Source organism: Talpa europaea (genome assembly GCF_964194135.1).
Source record: "Talpa europaea genome assembly, chromosome: 14".
NCBI lineage: Eukaryota > Metazoa > Chordata > Mammalia > Eulipotyphla > Talpidae > Talpa > Talpa europaea.
The window spans coordinates 16,727,604-16,747,171 of NC_140082.1; the positions used below are offsets into that span (position 1 = coordinate 16,727,604).

Below are 19,568 nucleotides of genomic sequence, written 5' to 3' on the forward strand. Positions count from 1 at the left end.
ACTTAATAGAGTAAAAGAAGACATTTGCATACACACACATAAATCCCCACTTTCTAGTGATACTCGAACCACAGGAAACAAAGCATCCTTGAAATGCTGTCGGAGCTGCAACATCTGGTCTCCTGTCTCTGTCTATTTGGACCCTAGTTCTAGCAACTCTTTCATATTTATACTTTTGACACCAAAAAATCCTCTGCATTATGCTTTTCAGCACTTCCAAATAATCCTCACTTGAAAGCATGTTGCTTTATACGTTGTGTGCTCTTGTATTTGCTCATTAGCTTTCAGGCTAGATTACAGACTAGTTTTTTAGAGGAAAGGGGATTAGAAGTTGTACTGAAAAATGGGAAAAGCTTGGGAAAAAAAAAAAGAGATTTCAAAGAGCTAGAGACCTAGCAGCTTAAACTCTCTGTGCAGGGGGACTAGAAGAGAGAGAGAGGAGAAGGTCTGTGGGGCCCAGGATGGGATGAGATACCCGCTCCACAGTGATAGTATCACCGGTTGTATGAATAGTGGCTAAATTGTACCTCCCAGGCATCTTCAATTGTAGCGCTCAATCTTTATCATTGTTAGTATCCTTTTTTTTTTCTTTTTTTGAGGCAAGGTCTATGGAAAATGAAAGACACACCCAGCAGAGGGACCAGTGTATATAAGACACAGAGGTATAATTTGGGGGGGAGTGTGAACATGGGATTGGACAATGTGATACATGGTGGTGCTGCATCAAGGAAAAATACAAAGATGACCAGGAACCATGTCCTGAAGGACTCATCTGCCAATGCCAAGTCAGAATCAAAGATAAGCAGGGAAGTGAGAGTAACTAGAGCCAAGTGAAAGCGATCAGAAGCCAAGAGAATGGGGAGCCATTTAGTGTGCGGAACAGAGAATGGACAGGGTTGAGGGTGAGTGCTCTCTTGTGGTATGGCTGCAAGACAGGGGACGGGGAAGGTCTGATGGCTTAGGGTAGCATGAAATCTGAAAATGTGGGGTTTTATGACATGGAAACCACCCATCATCTGAAGCAGGAGATTAAATTTGAAACAGTGTGACTGAACCTATGCAAGACACCCGAGTACAGAGTCAGTGGGGTTTCTGCCCAGGCTTTCTGTATCTGATCCCCTCTCTGAGTAAGCACACTTTTTATGGACTCCTCAGCTTATCCCTTTGTTTTTTAGGCCATCACGATGAAGCTTTGGCTGTGGCAGAAAGAGGACGGACAAGGGCTTTTGCTGATCTTCTGGTAGAACGACAAACAGGACAACAGGACTCTGACCCCTACTCCCCAGTCACCATAGATCAGATCTTAGAGATGGTTAATGGCCAAAGGGGACTAATACTTTACTATTCCCTGGCTGCAGGTTACCTATACAGCTGGCTGCTTGCTCCTGGGGCAGGTAAGATCTCTTTCCATGGGAATCCATGATTAAGACATTAGACTGACTAGAGGTGGAAGAGGTGCATTACCATATCACAGGCTCAGGAGCTGATACCTGCTTTCAGTAAAACCTCAGCCACAGCAGATCTCCTATGGTAGGGCATACGATTAATAAGACAGCCCAGCTTTCTCATTTCCCCCAAGAAATTGCTGCTCCTTGCTGGTGAATGTGGAAACATTTATCAAGGAAGACTAAGGACAGGAGGATTAATTTCACTAGCAGCCCTATTTTAGGAAACTGTTGTTCATTAGCTAATAAAGCGATGACTGCAAGTCCTAACGAGTGCTTTCGAGATATGATTTAATAATTGTGACTCTTTGTCATGATAAAGCTAAGGAGAATAAAATGATAATGGCAACTCTATCACTGTATATAAATGAAGTGTTAAGCTTGAAATTTCTGAGTTTAGTAGAACCTATTTTTAACAAATTCTGTTGTAAATCTATTTCAGAAGTAAAAAAAAATCCCTTTGATTAAATTGGCATTAACTTTTCAGGCTGTAACAGTTTCACTAAATACAGAAACACTAATTAGCTGTTAGGGCCATATTTTTTGCATAATAAAATGTTGATGGCTTTACCATGTTGGAGACACACCAGATCCAATTAGAGTTTATTGACTGAGGAAGTGGATTTTATAATTGGGAATCCTAAAAATTGGATTTCTTGAATATCTGTAAGCCAATTTCCAAAAAGTTCAACTTCCAGGGAGAATTGATAGAATTTTTTTGATTATGTTTCTATCCCTTTGATTTCAAAAAAGTAATGACTAGATGACAACTTCTGATGCTTGCTGGGTTCAGAGTAATTGTGTCTGTGCATTCTGTGCCTTGGCACTAATTTTTATAATCTTTCCTCCTTAATTTCATGTTTTTATGGCCTGTCCACAAAGAAGATTCTTACCAGTGACCTTTTTATAGTACAGATTGTAAGTGGTGTTGTTCATGGTGACTTGGTGAATGTCAGCCACAGCAGACTTCCTGTGCTCCTCAGTTCCCAGAGGGGCACTTATACCCCTGAGAACATGGCTGATGACAGAAGTATCAAACTCTTCTGTCTGTGACTGTTAGGTTTTGGGGACATTTGACAGGCAGTATATCCAAATCCTTGTAATAATGAGCCAAGTATAATGAGGCTCCTATTGTTTCTCTTCCGTTCCTCTTTGCTTTTAATGAGACTCTGAAGCTTTCACTGGGGCTCTATTCCAATCAGAGAGAACCGGCATTTTCCAAAGCCGACACACCTCATTACCATTTGAGGATATGTCCTATGCTTATTGCCAGAGAACCACTGTGGATTGCCTGTTTCATGCAGCTGTCATTTTTTCTCCTTTAATCCATTAATGAGCATTGATCAATACACCTTATTTAAAAGTGGTTTAGGATGTTTTTATCTGGTCTGTAGACTATTTATTTTGATATGCTTTTGTGAAATGAAAGGTCTTTGAGTAACAAGTTTCCTTATGACTGGTTACATTTTTGTTGGAGATTTCAGTTTCTGGGGAGAGTATACCTTGGCATGCTCACACACTATTTCTGAAAGGAGACTTTCCCTAACTTGTGCGTCTAAGAAATACATAGTCGTCATTCAAGGGGACTTCTGAACATGTTGCCAAAAGTGAAAATCTTGAACTCCCTGATTTCAAGTGACAGACTGATGGTAAGAGCAGTTAACAGGTTACTGACCAAATGTCTGAAAGATCTCTTGAGATGCCGGATTTCAGAATCTCTTCCTATGGTTTAGAGGACCATAAGCTAGTCAAAAAGGTCACATAACATCAACATCCCTACCTATGTCTGCCCTCCATTTCCCCTCCCTCAATCCAAAATAACATTGACTGTGCCTGTGTTGTTTCAGGAATTCTGAAGTTTCATGAACACTACCTAGGTGATAACACAGCAGAAAACTCCAGTGACTTCCAGTCTGGCAACAACACAGCCCTTCCGACAGCCACCTGTTCGGCCCTGGAGCAGCACATCTCCAGCGTGCGGGAGGCCCTGGGGGTGGAGTCCTACTACTCCAGGCAAGTAGTGCAGTGTTTCCAAGCGCATCTGCAGGTACAAGCTCAGGGTGGCTGTTGCTTTTCCTCCTCCTTTTCTTTTATAAATATCCTATTTGAGCTAATAGAAGAAATCTTTTTGCTATTCACACTTTTGTGCTTAGTCTGTTCACAGTTGCTGCAGCAGAAATGGATATGTGCCTCTGGAGTGTGTAACCTTTGGTGGGCAATCTTTATTCTTTTCCATAATTTCCTGTCAAGCAGGGAAGGCCATCAGACATGCCCATTTTCTAAGGAGGGTTTTGGGAATGTTTAAACATAAACATGACTTTGAGTTTAACATACCAGCTAATTAAAACCGAGATGATTTTTTTGGTTATAAACAGATTCCTAATAAGCTTTCTTGTCTGTAGCTGAAAGCCTACTAGAGAGAGTAATTTTGCACCAATGGCAGCATCTATGCACAGGTCTGTGTGTTGGGGACTTTAGGTGAAGGAAGTTGAATTCCCAATATCAAGAATAGAGTTCTTTTTGCAAAGATTAGCAAAAGTTGTATGCTTATGGAAACATTTTATCAGAATTGATTATTTCACATATGGAAAATAATTCCTACAAGCACCCTGCTTCTGAGCAAAATCAAATAAGATGGTCACTTGAGTTGGGACATGACCTGATTTTCCAGGTGTCCCAGTTGTCCACCCAGTGGTCCACAGATCAAAAAGATCTGTGTGTTAGAGCATCTGCTGTATTAGCTGGTGTCAGTAGTCAAACATATCTGCTTGTCTCTTGAATGATTTCATTTGTAATCATGAAAATCCTGAGATACCACTGTGATTTCTGTAGATTAACCCAGGCTCCAGGTGTGTGGTGGTCATTGCCAGCAGGTGGGTTACTATTTGGGGTGCTTATGAAGTCAGGGACAAGTTCTTAGATGAAAATTAATCATTGAATGACAAAATGTCAAGACTGGAAGGGACTTTCATGAACATGTTGTCCAGATCCTTTGTTTAACAGAAGCCAGGACTGTATGGGACTTGCTGACAGCCAAGTAAGTGCCAGAGTCAGGAGTAAAACAATCTAGATCTCACCCAGATTCCCAGACCAGTGCTTGTTCTGTTTTTAATTATCAAAATTAATATCATGTTTTGAGAAAATAGCCAAAGCATGTAGGAATGTCATCTCTAGCTTCTGTTTGTATGAAGTATGAGCAAGCTTCAGCCACAAGCACATATTGTTATTTTTCCCATGATAGCTGTGTGTCCTGGAGCGCCCTGTCCTTAACCCTGGACAGTGATGTGGCAATTACAAGGACTTGAAAGTGTGGTAACCCCAAGAACTTGGAAGTAAGACTATTCTCTTGAGAATTAAATTATAAATGGCCATAAATAGGTTAGGTCAGGGGCATACTAAGCTGCTTCAGCAGACAGAAAGGCACTTAGGCCAGTCTAATTATATTGCAGCCTAACCAATGGTATTGCATTTCTAAAGCAAGTGTTAGAGGAGAATGGTTAGCCAGCAGTAGAAACAAGAAAAGGGCAGACCAAAAGAATCTTAACTAAGGTACTCAGAGTTCCACTAGAAGGCTGTTGCTGTGGTCATCGTGCTCTTTCATCCTTCCTGCCTTCTCTCCCCTCCATGAGTATTTGGGTGCATAGTATGCATAAACTCTCTACCCTAGGGTTGGGAGATGGAGTGGTGAGTAAGGAAGGCGTAGCTCTTGCTCTCGTGAAACTGAAAGATAGTGAGCTACAGTGTATGTAAAATCTTTTCATTGAAATTGCCTTAATTTGAACTAAGATGAAATTACAAAGGGATCTGTGTGTGTGACACCAGCCATTCGGGACCACTGCACCTGCAGAAAGCTCATTGCCAGCTCCCTTTCAGTGATGGGGTGACCACACACTGAGGTCATTTCAGTGCAAACCACCCTGATAAGCCTCAACCTGTGTGAAAAGACACACAGGTCCCAATTTTCATGTATCTAGGTTAAAATTTATCATATAACGGAAAGGGTTTAACTTTTTGCCTCTTTCCAGCATTCCTTCTCACTGGGTACTATGGTTTATTTAACTCCAAACATCTGAGCAGTAGCAGTTCTTTTATATATAATATTGCAGGCTGAGTAATTTTGCTTCTAGTTACCTTTTAAATAATAATAAAAAAGGCTTTTCATGGCTAAGAGGGAGAAAGGACTATAAGTTGCTTAGATTCTCCAGGTTAATCATTTTCTCCCTCACTTCCATAGGAAGGTATCAAGTTAGGATGAGTCCTTAGGGACTTCTAGAATGTTGGTGGCTGATGCTCAGCATTGCTGTTGGGCCATCTTGGTAGTTTCAGGACCCTCTTTGGACTGCCAGAAATACATCTTTTCAGATTCTTTGGACTTGTCGTATTAGAAACTTGTTCATATTTTATGAGCTTAAACTCAGGTTCTTGATTATGATATTGAAATTGAACACATTTTTCATCTATAAAATTAGTAAATGTTTTCAAAGTCATAATGCTCTATGATGGTAAGGATGAAGTTAAGAAGCAATCTCATACCCTCGGTATATAAATTGAGTTAGCCTTTCTAAAAAATCATTTGCTGTTAGTATCAAAAATTCTTTAAAATGTTCCTGCATTTTAAACTGGTCCAACCACTATGGAGAGCTGTGTGGAGATTCCTCAATCTGCTAAAGATGGAACTTCCATATGATCCAGCAATTCCACTCCTAGGAATTTACCCAAAAAACACAGAAACATTAACTCAAAATGGCACCTGCACCCCTATGTTTATAGCAGCACTATTTACAATAGGTGAGCTGTGGAAACAACCCAAATGCCCAAAAATAGATGACTAATCAAGAAGATGTGGTACATATGAACAATGGAATATTACTCAGCAATCAAGAAAGATAAACTCGGGCCTCCCTGGTGGCGCAGCGGTTGAGCGCTGGGTTGTGAAGCTGCCTGCAGCCTCTGCAGCGCTGGTTTGCTCCCCAGCTGCTCCCCAGCCACTGGAGGAGGGTCCCACATGGCTCACAGACCTCTCCTGCTGCCTGCTGCTCCCCTCAGCAGTGTACTTCGGTCCTTCTGCCTGCTCTGCTCCCCGCTCTGGCTCTGGTGAATTCTCTCACCCTCCTGCACTTCTGACTGTAAGCAGTGCTTGTATAAATAAATAAATAAATCTTTAAAAAAAAAAAAGATAAACTCATGCAATTTGCAGCAACATGGATGGATGGAGCTGCAAGGGATCATGCTCAGTGAAATAAGCCAGAAAGAAAAAGAAAAAAACCGATGGTCTCACTCATAGTAGGAATTTAGAAAACCTAAAAAAGGGACTAGGAAAAAGACTAATTATAATAAAGTAAAAATCAAAATCAACAAGCAACTATAAACCAGAGACTCACTGTGGGGAAAGGGGGAGAAGGGAGTAGGATCAAAACAAGGGGGGTGGGAATTGTGTGGGGACTATAATCAAGATGAAAATGAATACATTGTACAAAAATGAAAAATCATGTAAAAATATATAAAATAAAAAAGAACGTAAAAAATGTTCCTGCATTTTCACCCAAATTTAACCCAAAATTCTTATTGTAGAAATGTAGAAATAAAAATACACACATAGGAATATTGATAATAGGGTATATATATTATAGGAAAAGTATAAAACAACCTAAATATCTATAATAATTGTTATTTTATATCTATCCAATATAATACTGTGTTGCAACTTAAATTTTGTTTACAAAGAATCTTTAATCACACAGCTAAATATTTGTGAGAAAATACTAGTGAAAAAAGTGGGATATAGAATTGTTACATATAGTGAAAGTTAAATTTTGTAAAAAAAAAAAAAATTTGTATGAAAAGCAAGAAAAAAATTCCCTGGAAAGAAATAGGCCATAATGTTAGTGGTAACTATAGGAACATGATGGAATTATAGTTGCTTGGTATTTTATTCTTGACAGATACTACTTTGCAAATCAGAAATAAGTAGTCATGAATGAACAACTCTATCATTCAAAAGGAAAAAAAGAAAACTATTTGTAATTTACATTTACATTTATAGGGAATAACATACAAGTTTGAGTGCCTAGCAACTTGACCCCACTCTAGAAAGACATTCAGGGTTTATCTTCCATTCTTGTCTCTGGGTGAGCACCATGTTCCAGCCCCATTCCCTCCTCTCTGTTCTCCAAATGTGCACAGTAGTTTCTCTCCTTCTGCTCTAACTCAGGCATCTCTAAGCTCTGGGTTGTAGGAGCAGCTGCCCACTAAACATCTCTGCCAAGATATCTTTTAGGCATCTCTAGTCTAAAATATCTAAATCCAGCTCTAGAGTTCCCTCATTTGTCCTCCAAATCAGTCAATGTTATACACCAACATTAACAGAATGAAAGACCAAAGCAATTTGATCTGATGCAGAAAAAGTTCACAAAATTTAACACCCTTTCATGATAAAAAATATTCAACACACTAGTAAAAGAAGGAAATTGCTTCAACATAATAAAGGTCACATGTGAAAAGCTTACAGCTAAAATCATACATAATGGTAAAAACTAAAAGATTTCCCTTTGATAGCAGGAACAAGACAAGATACCCTTTCTGCCACTTGTATTCAACATAATCCTGGAAATCTGGCTAGAGCAATTATGCAAGGAAAAAAAAAAAAGAAATCAAACATATCCAAAGTGCAAAGTAAAATGATATCTCTTTACAGGTGACATGATATTATATGTAGCGAACCCTAATTATTCCCCTCCACACACACATACACACATACCACAAACAATAAAAAGAGCCTGTTAGAATTAATAAACCAATTCAGTAAAGTTGCAGGGTACAAAATAAACACACAAAAATCAGTTGCATTTCTGTACACTATAGGTGAATAATCCAAGAGGAATAATAAGAAAACAATCCATTTGTAATGTATCAAAAAGAATAAAGTACTTAGAAATAAATTTAACTATGGAGGCAAAAGACTTGCATACTGTAAAACATAGCTGAAAGAAATTAAAGAAGATAGATAAATGGAAAGACAGCCCATTTTCTTTGTTTGAAGTATCTAATATTGTTCAAATATTCATATTACACAAAGCAGCCTATAGACTCAGTGCCATTCCTATCAAAATCCCAGAGGCACTTTTGCAAAAAAAATAGAAAAAAAAAGATCCTATAGTTCATATGGAATCTCAAGCAACCCTGAATAGTCAGAACAATCTTATGAAAAAAACAAAGCCAGAAAACTTACACAGTAATCAAGACAGTGAAGTGCTTGTATAAAAACAGGTATGTGGACTAATGGAGTATAATAGAGAGCCTAGAAATAAACCCTCATATATGGTCAGATAATGTTTAACAATAGTGCCCAGAATACATACCGGGTAAAGGATAGTCTCTTCAACAAAAGGTGTTGCACCCATGCCTTATCCCATAATGAGTTACAAATGAAACTGAGTGACACATAAGGAATTGCTCATTAAAGTGAATTAAAGAACTAAACAGAGAGTCTGAAATGTAAGAATCTAAAACTCTTAGGAGAAAACATAGGGGAAAAGCTTCATGATGTTGGATTTGGCAATGATTTCTTAGATATAATATCAGAAGCACAGGTAACAAAGGCAAAATTAGGCAAGTAGAACTACACCACATTTAAAGACTTCTGCATATGGCAGGAAACAAAAACAGTGAAAAGGCAACCTATGGAATGGGACAGGAGTATCTTCAGGCCATATTCCTGATGAAGGGTTGCATTTAGGATATATAAAGAACCCCTACCATCTAATAATCCAATTCAAAATGGATAAAGGGCTTGAATAGCCCTTTCTCCAAAGAGGATACATAAATGACCAACGAACACATAAAAAGATGCTCATCATTATTAATCATTAGGAGAATGCCAGTTAAACCACAGTGAGATATCACCTCACGCCTGTTAAGATGGCCACTATTAAACAACAAAAAAAGACAACAAAAACTTGTAAGTGTTAAGGATGTGAAGAAATTTGAACTATTGAAATTTGAACTGTTGGTAGAAATGTAAAATACTACACACTGTGGAAAAGAGCATGGAGTTTTTTTTTTTAACACTTTTTTTTTATAGAGGCATGTTTTTATTTATTTATTTGTTTGTTTGTTTGTTTATTTATACAAGCACTGGGTACAGTCAGAAGCGCGGGAGGGTGAGAGAATTCACCAGAGCCAGAGCGGGGAGCAGAGCAGGCAGAAGGACTGAAGCACACTGCTGAGGGGAGCAGCGGGTGGCAGGAGAGGTCTGCGCACCATGTGGGACCCTCCTCCGGTGGCCGGGTAGCAGCCGGGGATCGAACCAGCGCTGCAGAGGCTGAGGGCAGCTTCGCAACCCAGCGCTCAACTGCTGCGCCACCGGGGAGGCCCTGGAGTTTTTTTTTTAACACATTAAAAGAAAAAGTATTTAAAAATACCATTTGAATCTATTCACTTCTGTCTCCAGCAGCATAAGCACAGTGGATCCCCATCATCTCTGTTTTAAACCACTGCTGCTGCCTCCTCCCCGAACCCTCTGCTCCCTCTCCCTCACATGGCCTGCCAGTCCTCTGCAGTCAGAACCCTCTTCCAAAGGTGTATTTTTTTTTCCTCCTCGCACTCATTTCCTTTTTATTGATTAAACTCTATTTTCTTACATTGTTGTTCATTTCTGTACAATATTTGATTTCTCCCATCAGGTATAGTTCCCACAAATCTCCCACAAAAACATCACCCTTGAGCCATTGCTATAGTCCCTTGTGTTCTACCCTCCCTGCTGTATGCCACAGATCTATCATTTTGTCTTTTTTTTTTTTTTTGACCCTTTGTTCATTTTCCGTATTTCCCTCCTATAAGTGAAACCATCCAATTTTTCTTCTGCCTTCTGACTTATATCACTGAACATAATCCCATCTAGCTCCATCCACATTGCCGCAAATGGCGTGAGTTTATCTTTTTTGATTGCAGAATAGTACTCCACTGTGTATATATACCACATCCCAAAGATGTATTTTATTTAGACTCTGTTTTCTTGCTTTCCCACCAGCACAAAGCCCTTCAAGCATACTTTAATCCCTTCAGAGTTGCCAGTGGTCTTCAGACCAGCTCATATTCCTTATCCTGGGCTCTAAGCCTGTGTAATTCAGTCTCTCTGCCTCTAGTGGTCCTTCCAGTCTTTTTTTGGCATCTTCCCTGGGGACTCCAGCCTCCTTTCACCTCCTAGGATAGACCAAGGATGTTCCTACCTTAAAGTTCTGCATATGCCATTCCTTCTCACTGCAAGGTCCTGTCCACTACTGTTAGTATAGATGGTCTGTCTCAACCTTCAAATTCCTGCCAAATGGTACCTCTCCTCGGCCTTTCAGAAGCTTCAGTATCAGTGAAGATAACCTGGGTGCTTACTAAATGCTTGAGTAAACTAACTGACTCTCTGGATGCATGGGCTGCTGTCCTGCATTTCCTGTCTCATTACCCTTTATAGCCCTTTTGAATCTCACACTGCTTTCAGGATCACCCAGGCCCCTGTATGTCCAAATCAGGTTTTTTGTTCCCCTCTGTGGCACCTAGTCATAGCTCTTATTTCATTTTTTTTCTTTTCTCATAATTACCTGGTTTGTGTATCTTCCCAAGCAGATGGTGATGCAATAGGAAGCCCGTGCTGTGTCCCTCTATGAGAATTCCCACTGTTTAACATAGTGCCCATTGTGAGATGTGTGCACTTGTAATTTAGTCCCTGGAAGATAAGCTGTGGGCAGACTCTCTGTTCATGCAGGGCCAGTATACTGACAGTCTTTCTCTAGTAGATGTGAAATACACTGTACCCCTGGAAATTGAGTTTCTGTGCCTTGGGGAACACCTTCATTCAATTATCCACATCCTGACCACGGTGTCCTTGTTATTCTGCAGACCGTTTTCGCTCTCCTTAATGGTGTCGTGCTGCTAAAAGGAAGTACAATGCTACAAAGGACTTTCTGAAAATGGGCTTAAAAGAAAAGAACTGTTTTTATTACGTGTTTAATAAGAACTTCCAGTCCCTTCCTCCCAGATCAAAAGCGGCATTGATTGAAACCACTGTATAGAACATGAACCTCCCATAAGGGAGATGTTATGAATTTCAAAACACATCTTCAGTTTTTAATTCTGATGTTTAGATAGAGTTTTGCTGCTTCTTGGGCACCTGAGACAGTGCACTGGCTCTTTGGGGATTAAGCTAACTGGTTAGAACACTGGCAGGGCTGTGTTCAATAGTAGGTCATGTGTGGAAGTGGTTTTAAAGAGTGATTATAGACTGCTCTTATAATAATTCCTTCATTATAAATGAATATTGATACTTGACAAACTGTTTTTATCCTTTTTATGCTTTTCTATATTTCTAAATTTTCTGCAGTGTAAGTTATTTCTATAATCAAATACATTTTTTTTAATTTCAAAACACTGATTACATTGTACCGATTCATAAATGCTAAGGTAACATTTGTTTCCAGACTGTTAACAATGGCAAATGTTAATAAATCTGACAATGCCAAATGGTGGGACCAAAAGCTATATGTGGCTGGTAAGAGTAAACATTAGAAGACAATTTGACATTAGAAGACAATTTGATATTACTTTCTAAGGGTGAATCTCTGCATGCTACTTGACCCACATATACACCTTAGGTTTAATATCCAAGAGAGGCTCTCAGCGATGAGCAAGAATGTTCAGAGCTATGATGTAAGCAATAGCAAAATCCTGGAAATACCCACATACCATCAGAGAGAGGGTGGATGAATAAATAGTGGTACAGTCCCCAAGTGGAATGTTAGGCAGCAGTTAAAAAAGAATTGAGCCATAATCAACACAAAGATGTGGCTAAATAAAATATTAAGTGAAAAAAGTAGGTCCCCAGCATAATATACTTTTAATAGAGTTTAAAACAACCAGTATAAAAATATACTTTTAGAATATAGCTAGATCCAATAAAATTTGTATAGAAAAGACAGGCAAGGAGTGATAGCCATGAGTTTCAGGATGGGACTTGCCTTGGGCTAGGCAGACAGTGGATGGGCTCCATGGAGAGTAACACATAATTAGACATTAGGTAGTGCTTTTTGAGCATTTATTACATTATTAGAAATTATTAAATAAATAAATGAAAGCAGCCCATGCGTGAGTCAAGATGAAAGGGTATCATGAACCAAAGATTATGATTTATCCAACCCCAAAGAAATTCCTTACCCCCTGCAAAAAAAAAGCAAGGTGAGGGGAAGCCAGTTTTACTGTTTGTTTTTTTTTTAAGCAAATGAATCCAGAAGTAAGATTATAACTAAGACTTACTTAATTGATGTAAATGGGCAGTCCATAGACTGATTTATCTTTATGTGTTCTTTTAAGCAATTACCCAAGCACTGGTCATTGTTAGTTTATCTTTGGTTCTAGTGGATCTTTCAAAGTTTAAAGCTATCTTTATAATATTTTCTAATTGCTGATCAAGGCTGACGTCCTAATTAATCCAAGCCGGTAAGGTTTTATTTTAGAAATGAAATATTTTTTCTTAACCCAAATCCTCTAGAACCTTGTGCAGTAAAAGTAGATTTTATACTTTGGATGTTTATTTTGTCGCTTAAAAGAAAGAGTTTCTAATTTCATTCCAAATTAGGGTGGTACCATTTTGAAAATATTTTATGAGTGTGTAGACTGTGCCAGAGGTGGTACTGAGCCTAGAGACATGTGCATGAATAACAACTGGAATTTTTGACCTTATAGTGGTTCACAGTGTGGAACATGTAGCAAATGTGTAAATTATTAATCTACTACATGAAAAGTGTTAAAAACTTACTCTGCCTATGTAGAGGCAAGATAGTCGATCAGGAGGCTTCTAGGAGGTGACTTTTGTGTTGGACTCTGAAGGGTGAAGGGAGAAAAGTCATTCTAGGCAGAGAAGGACCTGCATCATTGTCCCTCAGCTGCTTCCCCTGAAGGGAGGCTCACCTCTTTATCACAAGATCCAAAGATGGGCTCCCTTTCTGTTGAGGTGGTTTTGTCCAGCTGAGTCTCTAATGTGCCATCTTCTTGTAACATGCTTAGGGTCCAAAAGGCAGGCCTCATCTATGAAATAACCACTGAGAGAAAAAAAAAAAATTGCCAGGTTAGCGATTGGGCACTGAGGAGACACAGTTGCAGATGTCAGTGAAACATTCTCTAGAATCTGGTCTTGTGCTCTGATTACTGAATTTGGATTCCTTCTAAAAGACTGTGCACAAAACAAGTTCAGAAAGCTTCAGTAAGCTTCTTAGTATAAGTCAGCAGCTTAGCAAGATGGATAAATGTAGTTGGTCTTCTTGTATGACCTCTGAAATAGCCTACATTGAATCCCCTTTTATATTTCTCTTGAACTTTTTTAAAGGCAGAATTCTTGAAATTGCCAGATAGGACTTTTCCCATAATATGTGGGAGGGGTAATCAGGTGAATGATAGAATAGACTTTAAGAAGCAGACAGCAGTGATGCAGGGAACACTGTTATGTTCTTGTCTTTCACAAGCACAGAGGCCCGAAATTTGAGTGGCCGGGTTTCACTGATCTAGGGACTGACATGCTTACACCTGGGACATCAGCCAGTGGCCACTTTAGTGGATGCCATGTAGAACTGGCAGGGGCATGTTTGGGCACCAGACAGTCTTCTTTTATCTCTTATTCCATGTCCTCTGTTTATGATCCCAAAATCTGGAAATGGATTTATGCTAGAACAAGGGCCAGAGGAAGGAGGGGCAGGGTGAAACTGCCAACCAGTCTAGACATTCAGTGCTTCTCTCTGGGTTCCACACAGGTTGTTTACTGGCTGTTGCAATAACCAGTTTTGTAAAAATTCTTTGATCAAATCAAATCTCAATATCCTTGACTTTGTATACTGTGCCCTTTGCTCCAGTGAAATTCTCCAGCCCTTTTTTTCTGATTGATTCTGTGCCGCTTTATCTGACAATCAATATTTAAGACATTTAATATATAACTCTTGACTTGGGGAAAATTACCCCAGTATAGCCACAAAGTTCCTCTTTGAACTGACTAAAATAAGCATTGTTTTTCATCCCCTTGCTACTTTTATGATTTGAACAAAGCTGCAAGGAGGTCCTTGAATGCCAAGTTGAGGACTTGGAAGTGAGTATGTCTATCTCTACATTACCAGCTCTGAGCCATATCTAGAACCTACAGGCCCTCAGTGAATGTTCATGGGCTGAGCAGATGCATGAAGGAGTGAGCGAATAAACTTCAGGGGGCTGGGAGACAGCATCTCCTGAGCACACAGTCAATGTGGCATAATTAATGCACAGTCAGCAGTCATCAGTGTCGCAAAGGATGACACAAGTGATAATGCATGTTTCATACTTACTGCTCTAGCTTTTTTCTTCCCAATTCTACTCCTGTGAAGTATCATGAAAGCATAATATTATTCTGGATGCTCAGAGATAGACTTATCCTAGACCAGGTAGTTAATGCAAACCTTGCACTAACATCCACATTATAAAACTTGACCGCTAGGCCAGCACATGAAACTCTTTTGATTCCCAGTAACACATTAGGCTCATTAAGACTTCAAAAGTACTGAGATGTTCTTTCCTGTCTTTTGATAGACTTATGCTAATGCAGTGAGGAGTCACTGCTAATAAGCAGGGAGAAGCACAATTGATTTAAGTTGTCTGTCACTTCCAAAAACATACTGTTTAAGAAAGACAAAGTTATCATTATAAACTTGTCTTTTTCTTTATTCCTGTGTATGCTGCTCATCTCCTGCTAATTGGAGACATCAGGAAATAACACTTTATTTTCTGGCAGCCCTAATAAAAGCTTCCTGGTTTTTGGGAGGATTGAGTACATTCTTCTCTCCAGAATTGGCTGTCCTGCCCGTGTTCCCTCCCCTGCCGCAGGGTGCTGCTGATACAGGCTTCAGTTTGTTTACTGCAAACTGAACTCCAAAGGCAAGAAGGATCCAGATTCTCACCTCCAGTCTCAATGTGGATCAAGCAACATGTATAATTAGAAGTTGAACTCACATGTACTTTCCACAAAAGGATGGAGCCTGGTAACTTTCAGATTGCACTCTAAGCTGATACATACCTTTGTTAACTTACACTGATGAGGCTGAAACTATATGCTTCATGTATTGACCACCACCTTAAGATTGGGAACGGCCTTTCTTGTGAAGATTAAATGGAAAGACAGTGATAAGCAACAATGACTTCCTTTCCTTTACCTCTCCAGTGCAAACCATGTCTTTCTTTTGGATTTGTTTCTCAATGATGTTTTGGGTGCCACATTCCTATAGAGAGCTTAAGAAATCTTTTTGGGGTTGTCACAGAAGAGCTATTTGTTGGGTACAGGTAGTTTTGCTCTTGCGGGTTTTTCCTCTTTTCTCCTGTCTCAGCACCTTGTATGTGTCTGCCTTAGCAGTCCTTAATCAAAGTATTAATTGTAGTATGGGGTTGGTTTTGTAATGTCTACCTCTCACTGGGCTAGGAATACATTGAGGGTGGAGATTGGACCTGCCCAATTTACTATCAGTGCAGTATACCCGGGATGTGGTTGGCTGTCAGAGAATAGTTATTGAATGACTAAATTAAATGGGACCATCTTTACCCCCGACCCTCTACATAAACACTGTCTACCATAATTATATTAAAACTGAAACTAGGAAATTTCTAATTAATGCTAGAGTTGTTCTGGCTGTGTATGAGAAAAGGTTATTTTCCAAAGAAAAACGCAGAATGAGCAATAGATATCAGAATATCAGAATGAAATGAAAAACAATAATGGATATACATGTGTACGAACCTTCAATCAGACATAGGCTAATGCTTTTCTGTATTTCTCTTCTTGTCTGTTTCTTTCTACTTTGGTTCAATGTTGAGTTTTAAGCTTACAGATAACAACTCAAAATAGTTTATAGAGAGTAAGAATGTCGGATTATGGTTATTTTGAATGTTAGAAGTGGGTAAGTTTAAAAGAGATAGAGAATTATAGCTGGGAGAAAGTTGCAAAGGAGGAAGAAAAGCTATATGTCTGATTTATCTTTGAAAATGAATCATACAGGCAAGAGAATCCAGATTCTATAGAATACTAGTTATTTCATTTCCCATTGCAGAAGGATTTCTCAGTAGGTACATAGAACCTTGATTTCACATTATACTACTAAGTAATACCAATGAACCAGATGTCTAAGATTCCTTACCGGGTGCTATTTTATGCCAAGTTAAGGCTAGTGTTTTAGTTCTAACTCCCTAGTATAACCTCTCAGTTTGCTTCCTTTTGGACAGAGAGAAAAGACTGGACAAAGGTATACAAAGTCAATAGATGTTTGCAGTGTTCTCTGAGGTAGTGATTGTGTCCCCATTTTACATAGCAGGAAGATGAAACTTGGAGCCATTCAATGAATTGTCAAGGTTCACAGCTAGATAAATGGCAATACTAGAATTCAAATGTGGGCTTCATAAGGAGTTTCACTAAAATAATGAGTGCCAACCTGCCCTCTGGGCTCTAGAATTATGTTTTCTTATGATTTTAGTTAAGAGTAAAAAAAAAAAAGACCAACACAGTATTACTCATTCACTGCCTATGCAGATTTTTGCTGTTCCTTGATAGATTTTGATTGATTTTTCTCCTCCCCTTCTGGAAACTTTTGTTGGGTTTGCAAGTGCTGAGTGTTGTCCAGTGTCACTGACCTCAGCAATAAAGTGGAAGAAATAAAAATGTAGAAAAATATGCAAGATGAAAAAGTAGAGAAACATTCTGTCACAGTGCAATCTCACATATCATTGAAACAATCTTAACTATGATGAATCTGAGAGTAAGGAGAATGGTTTCTCATTGAAAAATAAAAGTCATTTTTCTTGTAGAATATTGAAAAAACCTTCATTACCCTAGATATTTCTTGAAATGAAAATAATTCACATCAAGTCATGTCATGAAAGAAGTATTTCAGCAGTCCTTGAAAATTTACCTATTTTCTGTTCAAACAGTAAAGTGATCATTTAATCTTATTCACAATTCCCTGAACTCTCCCTAAATAATTGCTTTGGTGATTTTAGCTTAACCTTGAAATTGACTTGGATCTGTTGTATATTTGACTTCATTTAAAAGAGAAAAACAGTTTTAAAGAACTAGAGACTTCAGTCGTTTGAGGCCTTGGCCCTTAGGGACTAGAAGAGTACCCAAAATAGAACTAGGGATCAGATCTAACCATGATAATAGCACCTGTTACATATGTGCTACCTAAAATAAGGACACCAGGCAACTTCATATGTAAGTGCCTCAATTAATCTTCATAGTAGACTATGAAGGGAAGCTAACTATTTGGATTTTTTATTTTTGAGTCAATGAAATTGAGCCTCCAAGACCTATCCAAGGTTACACAGCTAAAGATTAATGTCAGCTAAGGAACACAAGCTTTCAAGTCATTTGTGTCTCTTAAGAGGCAAGTGTTTACTGTGGATAAGCTCTTGTTAGAAATATTTGCCAAGGCTTATGCAAAGTCTTTGATTTTAACAGTGTTTTCCTATGTTTAAGACATGGATGTTTCCTGGGATTTGCAACAGTATTCCTAGAAGTAGAGTATGAGCTGTAACAATGACATTCTGAATTCTTTCATATACAACACTGAGCTTTCAGCTGAGTTAAATGTGTATGAGTCAATAGTATATGAATAAACTGGTCTACTTAGTGTATACCTAGCTTGGGCCTGTGATAAATCAGAAGCTACTTAAATAAAAATGGTATAAGAGGTAGCAAAAAAATAAACGAGATGCCACTTAATGTGATGAAATTGTGGTTAGAAGAACAGCCATGAAGTGTTTGGAATGAATATATTGTAGACAAATTTAGAAGCACCTTTCCAAGTTAACTTTTTGTCAAAATAGTTTGAAATCTTTAATTATTCATTCTTTTGTTCATTTATTCATTCAGTAACTATATGCAGAATATTCCTTTAATGGCAATCACTGTGTTAGACCCCAAAGAATCAAAGAAAAGGCATAGCCCTGAGATGCTCACAGACTGATGGGTTTATGCGTGTCATAAATAGAGACACTCAGAAACCGGGTGTAAGCATCACAAAGGTCTAACATTCATTTCATGATAGACACCAAGTTTATCAGCCTCCAAAATATTTAAATCTTTTATTTCCTTACAGTTAAAATTTTCAGTATTTCCTATTTCAAGAGATACTACAGTCTAATTTGTGAGAAACCTAGTTATTGAGACGGTCACTTAGCAAGCATTTGTCAAATGCATACTATGTCTCTACTGCAAATTGGAGTTACAGAGATGAAACCAGTAGATTTCTTGCCTTAAGGAATTCTCATTCTAATAGGAGATTAAAAAAAAAATACACCCAATCCATACCCTGCCACTTAGTAGCTGAGTGACCTTTGGCAAGCAATTTAATCTCACAGAATTTTTATAATAATAACACGATAAAGCCTGAAAAGCAGTAGGATAGAGCTGGATATATAAGAAGCCTTCATGGTGTTGCCGCTGTCAGCTATTATGAGAGTAGTGGGAGGAGCACATGGAAGTCAGAGGGGCCACTTTGCCTCAGGGAGGGCTGAGTCAGGACAGGCTACCTGGGGGAGGGGCCATGACATCAAGACAGTGTAAATCCCAGGCAGAAGGTGTAGCCAAAAAATGAGGCATGGAATGGAAATGGACAGCCACACTTGAGATATAGGGAGGGTAGCATATCAATTTGGAACATAAAATAGGGAGAACTTACAGCTGAATATCCCTGAAACAGGCTGGAAAAGTGTGAAAGGATGAGTTGCTAAGTAGCTGCAGAGGGGCTGTCACCTGCAGCCAGGAGCAGAAGGTTTGTATTTGAGAAAGGTGCATGGCCCCAGGTAGTCCAGTGAGAACTCAAGTTCATTTTTCACTGTTCTCTCTGAGGTTCTTGGATTAAATATTTTACACAATCTTTTACTTTAAGGAAAATAAGAACCACTTTAAAAACCTGCAAGACAGTTAAAAGTCATGTGGAGCATCTGCCTCCAGCATGAAATGTTATGCACACAAGGGGAAGGTTCACATTCTTGATCTAGAGAAAACTAGAAAATTAATATTCTGCTTTCGTCCGGAAAATACAGTAAGAATAAGTCAACTATAAAATATGTACATCC

The 19,568-nt window shown here is 38.8% G+C and overlaps 1 protein-coding gene across 3 annotated transcripts in view; it reads left to right on the forward strand.

The window, feature by feature from the left end:
* The window catches only part of TTC28 (tetratricopeptide repeat domain 28), a gene marked incomplete at its 3' end in the record, with an annotated part of 577,903 nt that overhangs the window by 493,051 nt on the left and 65,284 nt on the right, over positions 1-19,568 (forward strand). For all 3 annotated transcript variants that reach the window (XM_084254147.1, XM_084254149.1, XM_084254148.1), the window contains exons 11-12: positions 1,176-1,394; positions 3,293-3,470. In XM_084254147.1, coding sequence (XP_084110273.1) covers positions 1,176-1,394; positions 3,293-3,470 — 397 coding nt within the window. The remainder of the gene's footprint in view (positions 1-1,175; positions 1,395-3,292; positions 3,471-19,568) is intronic.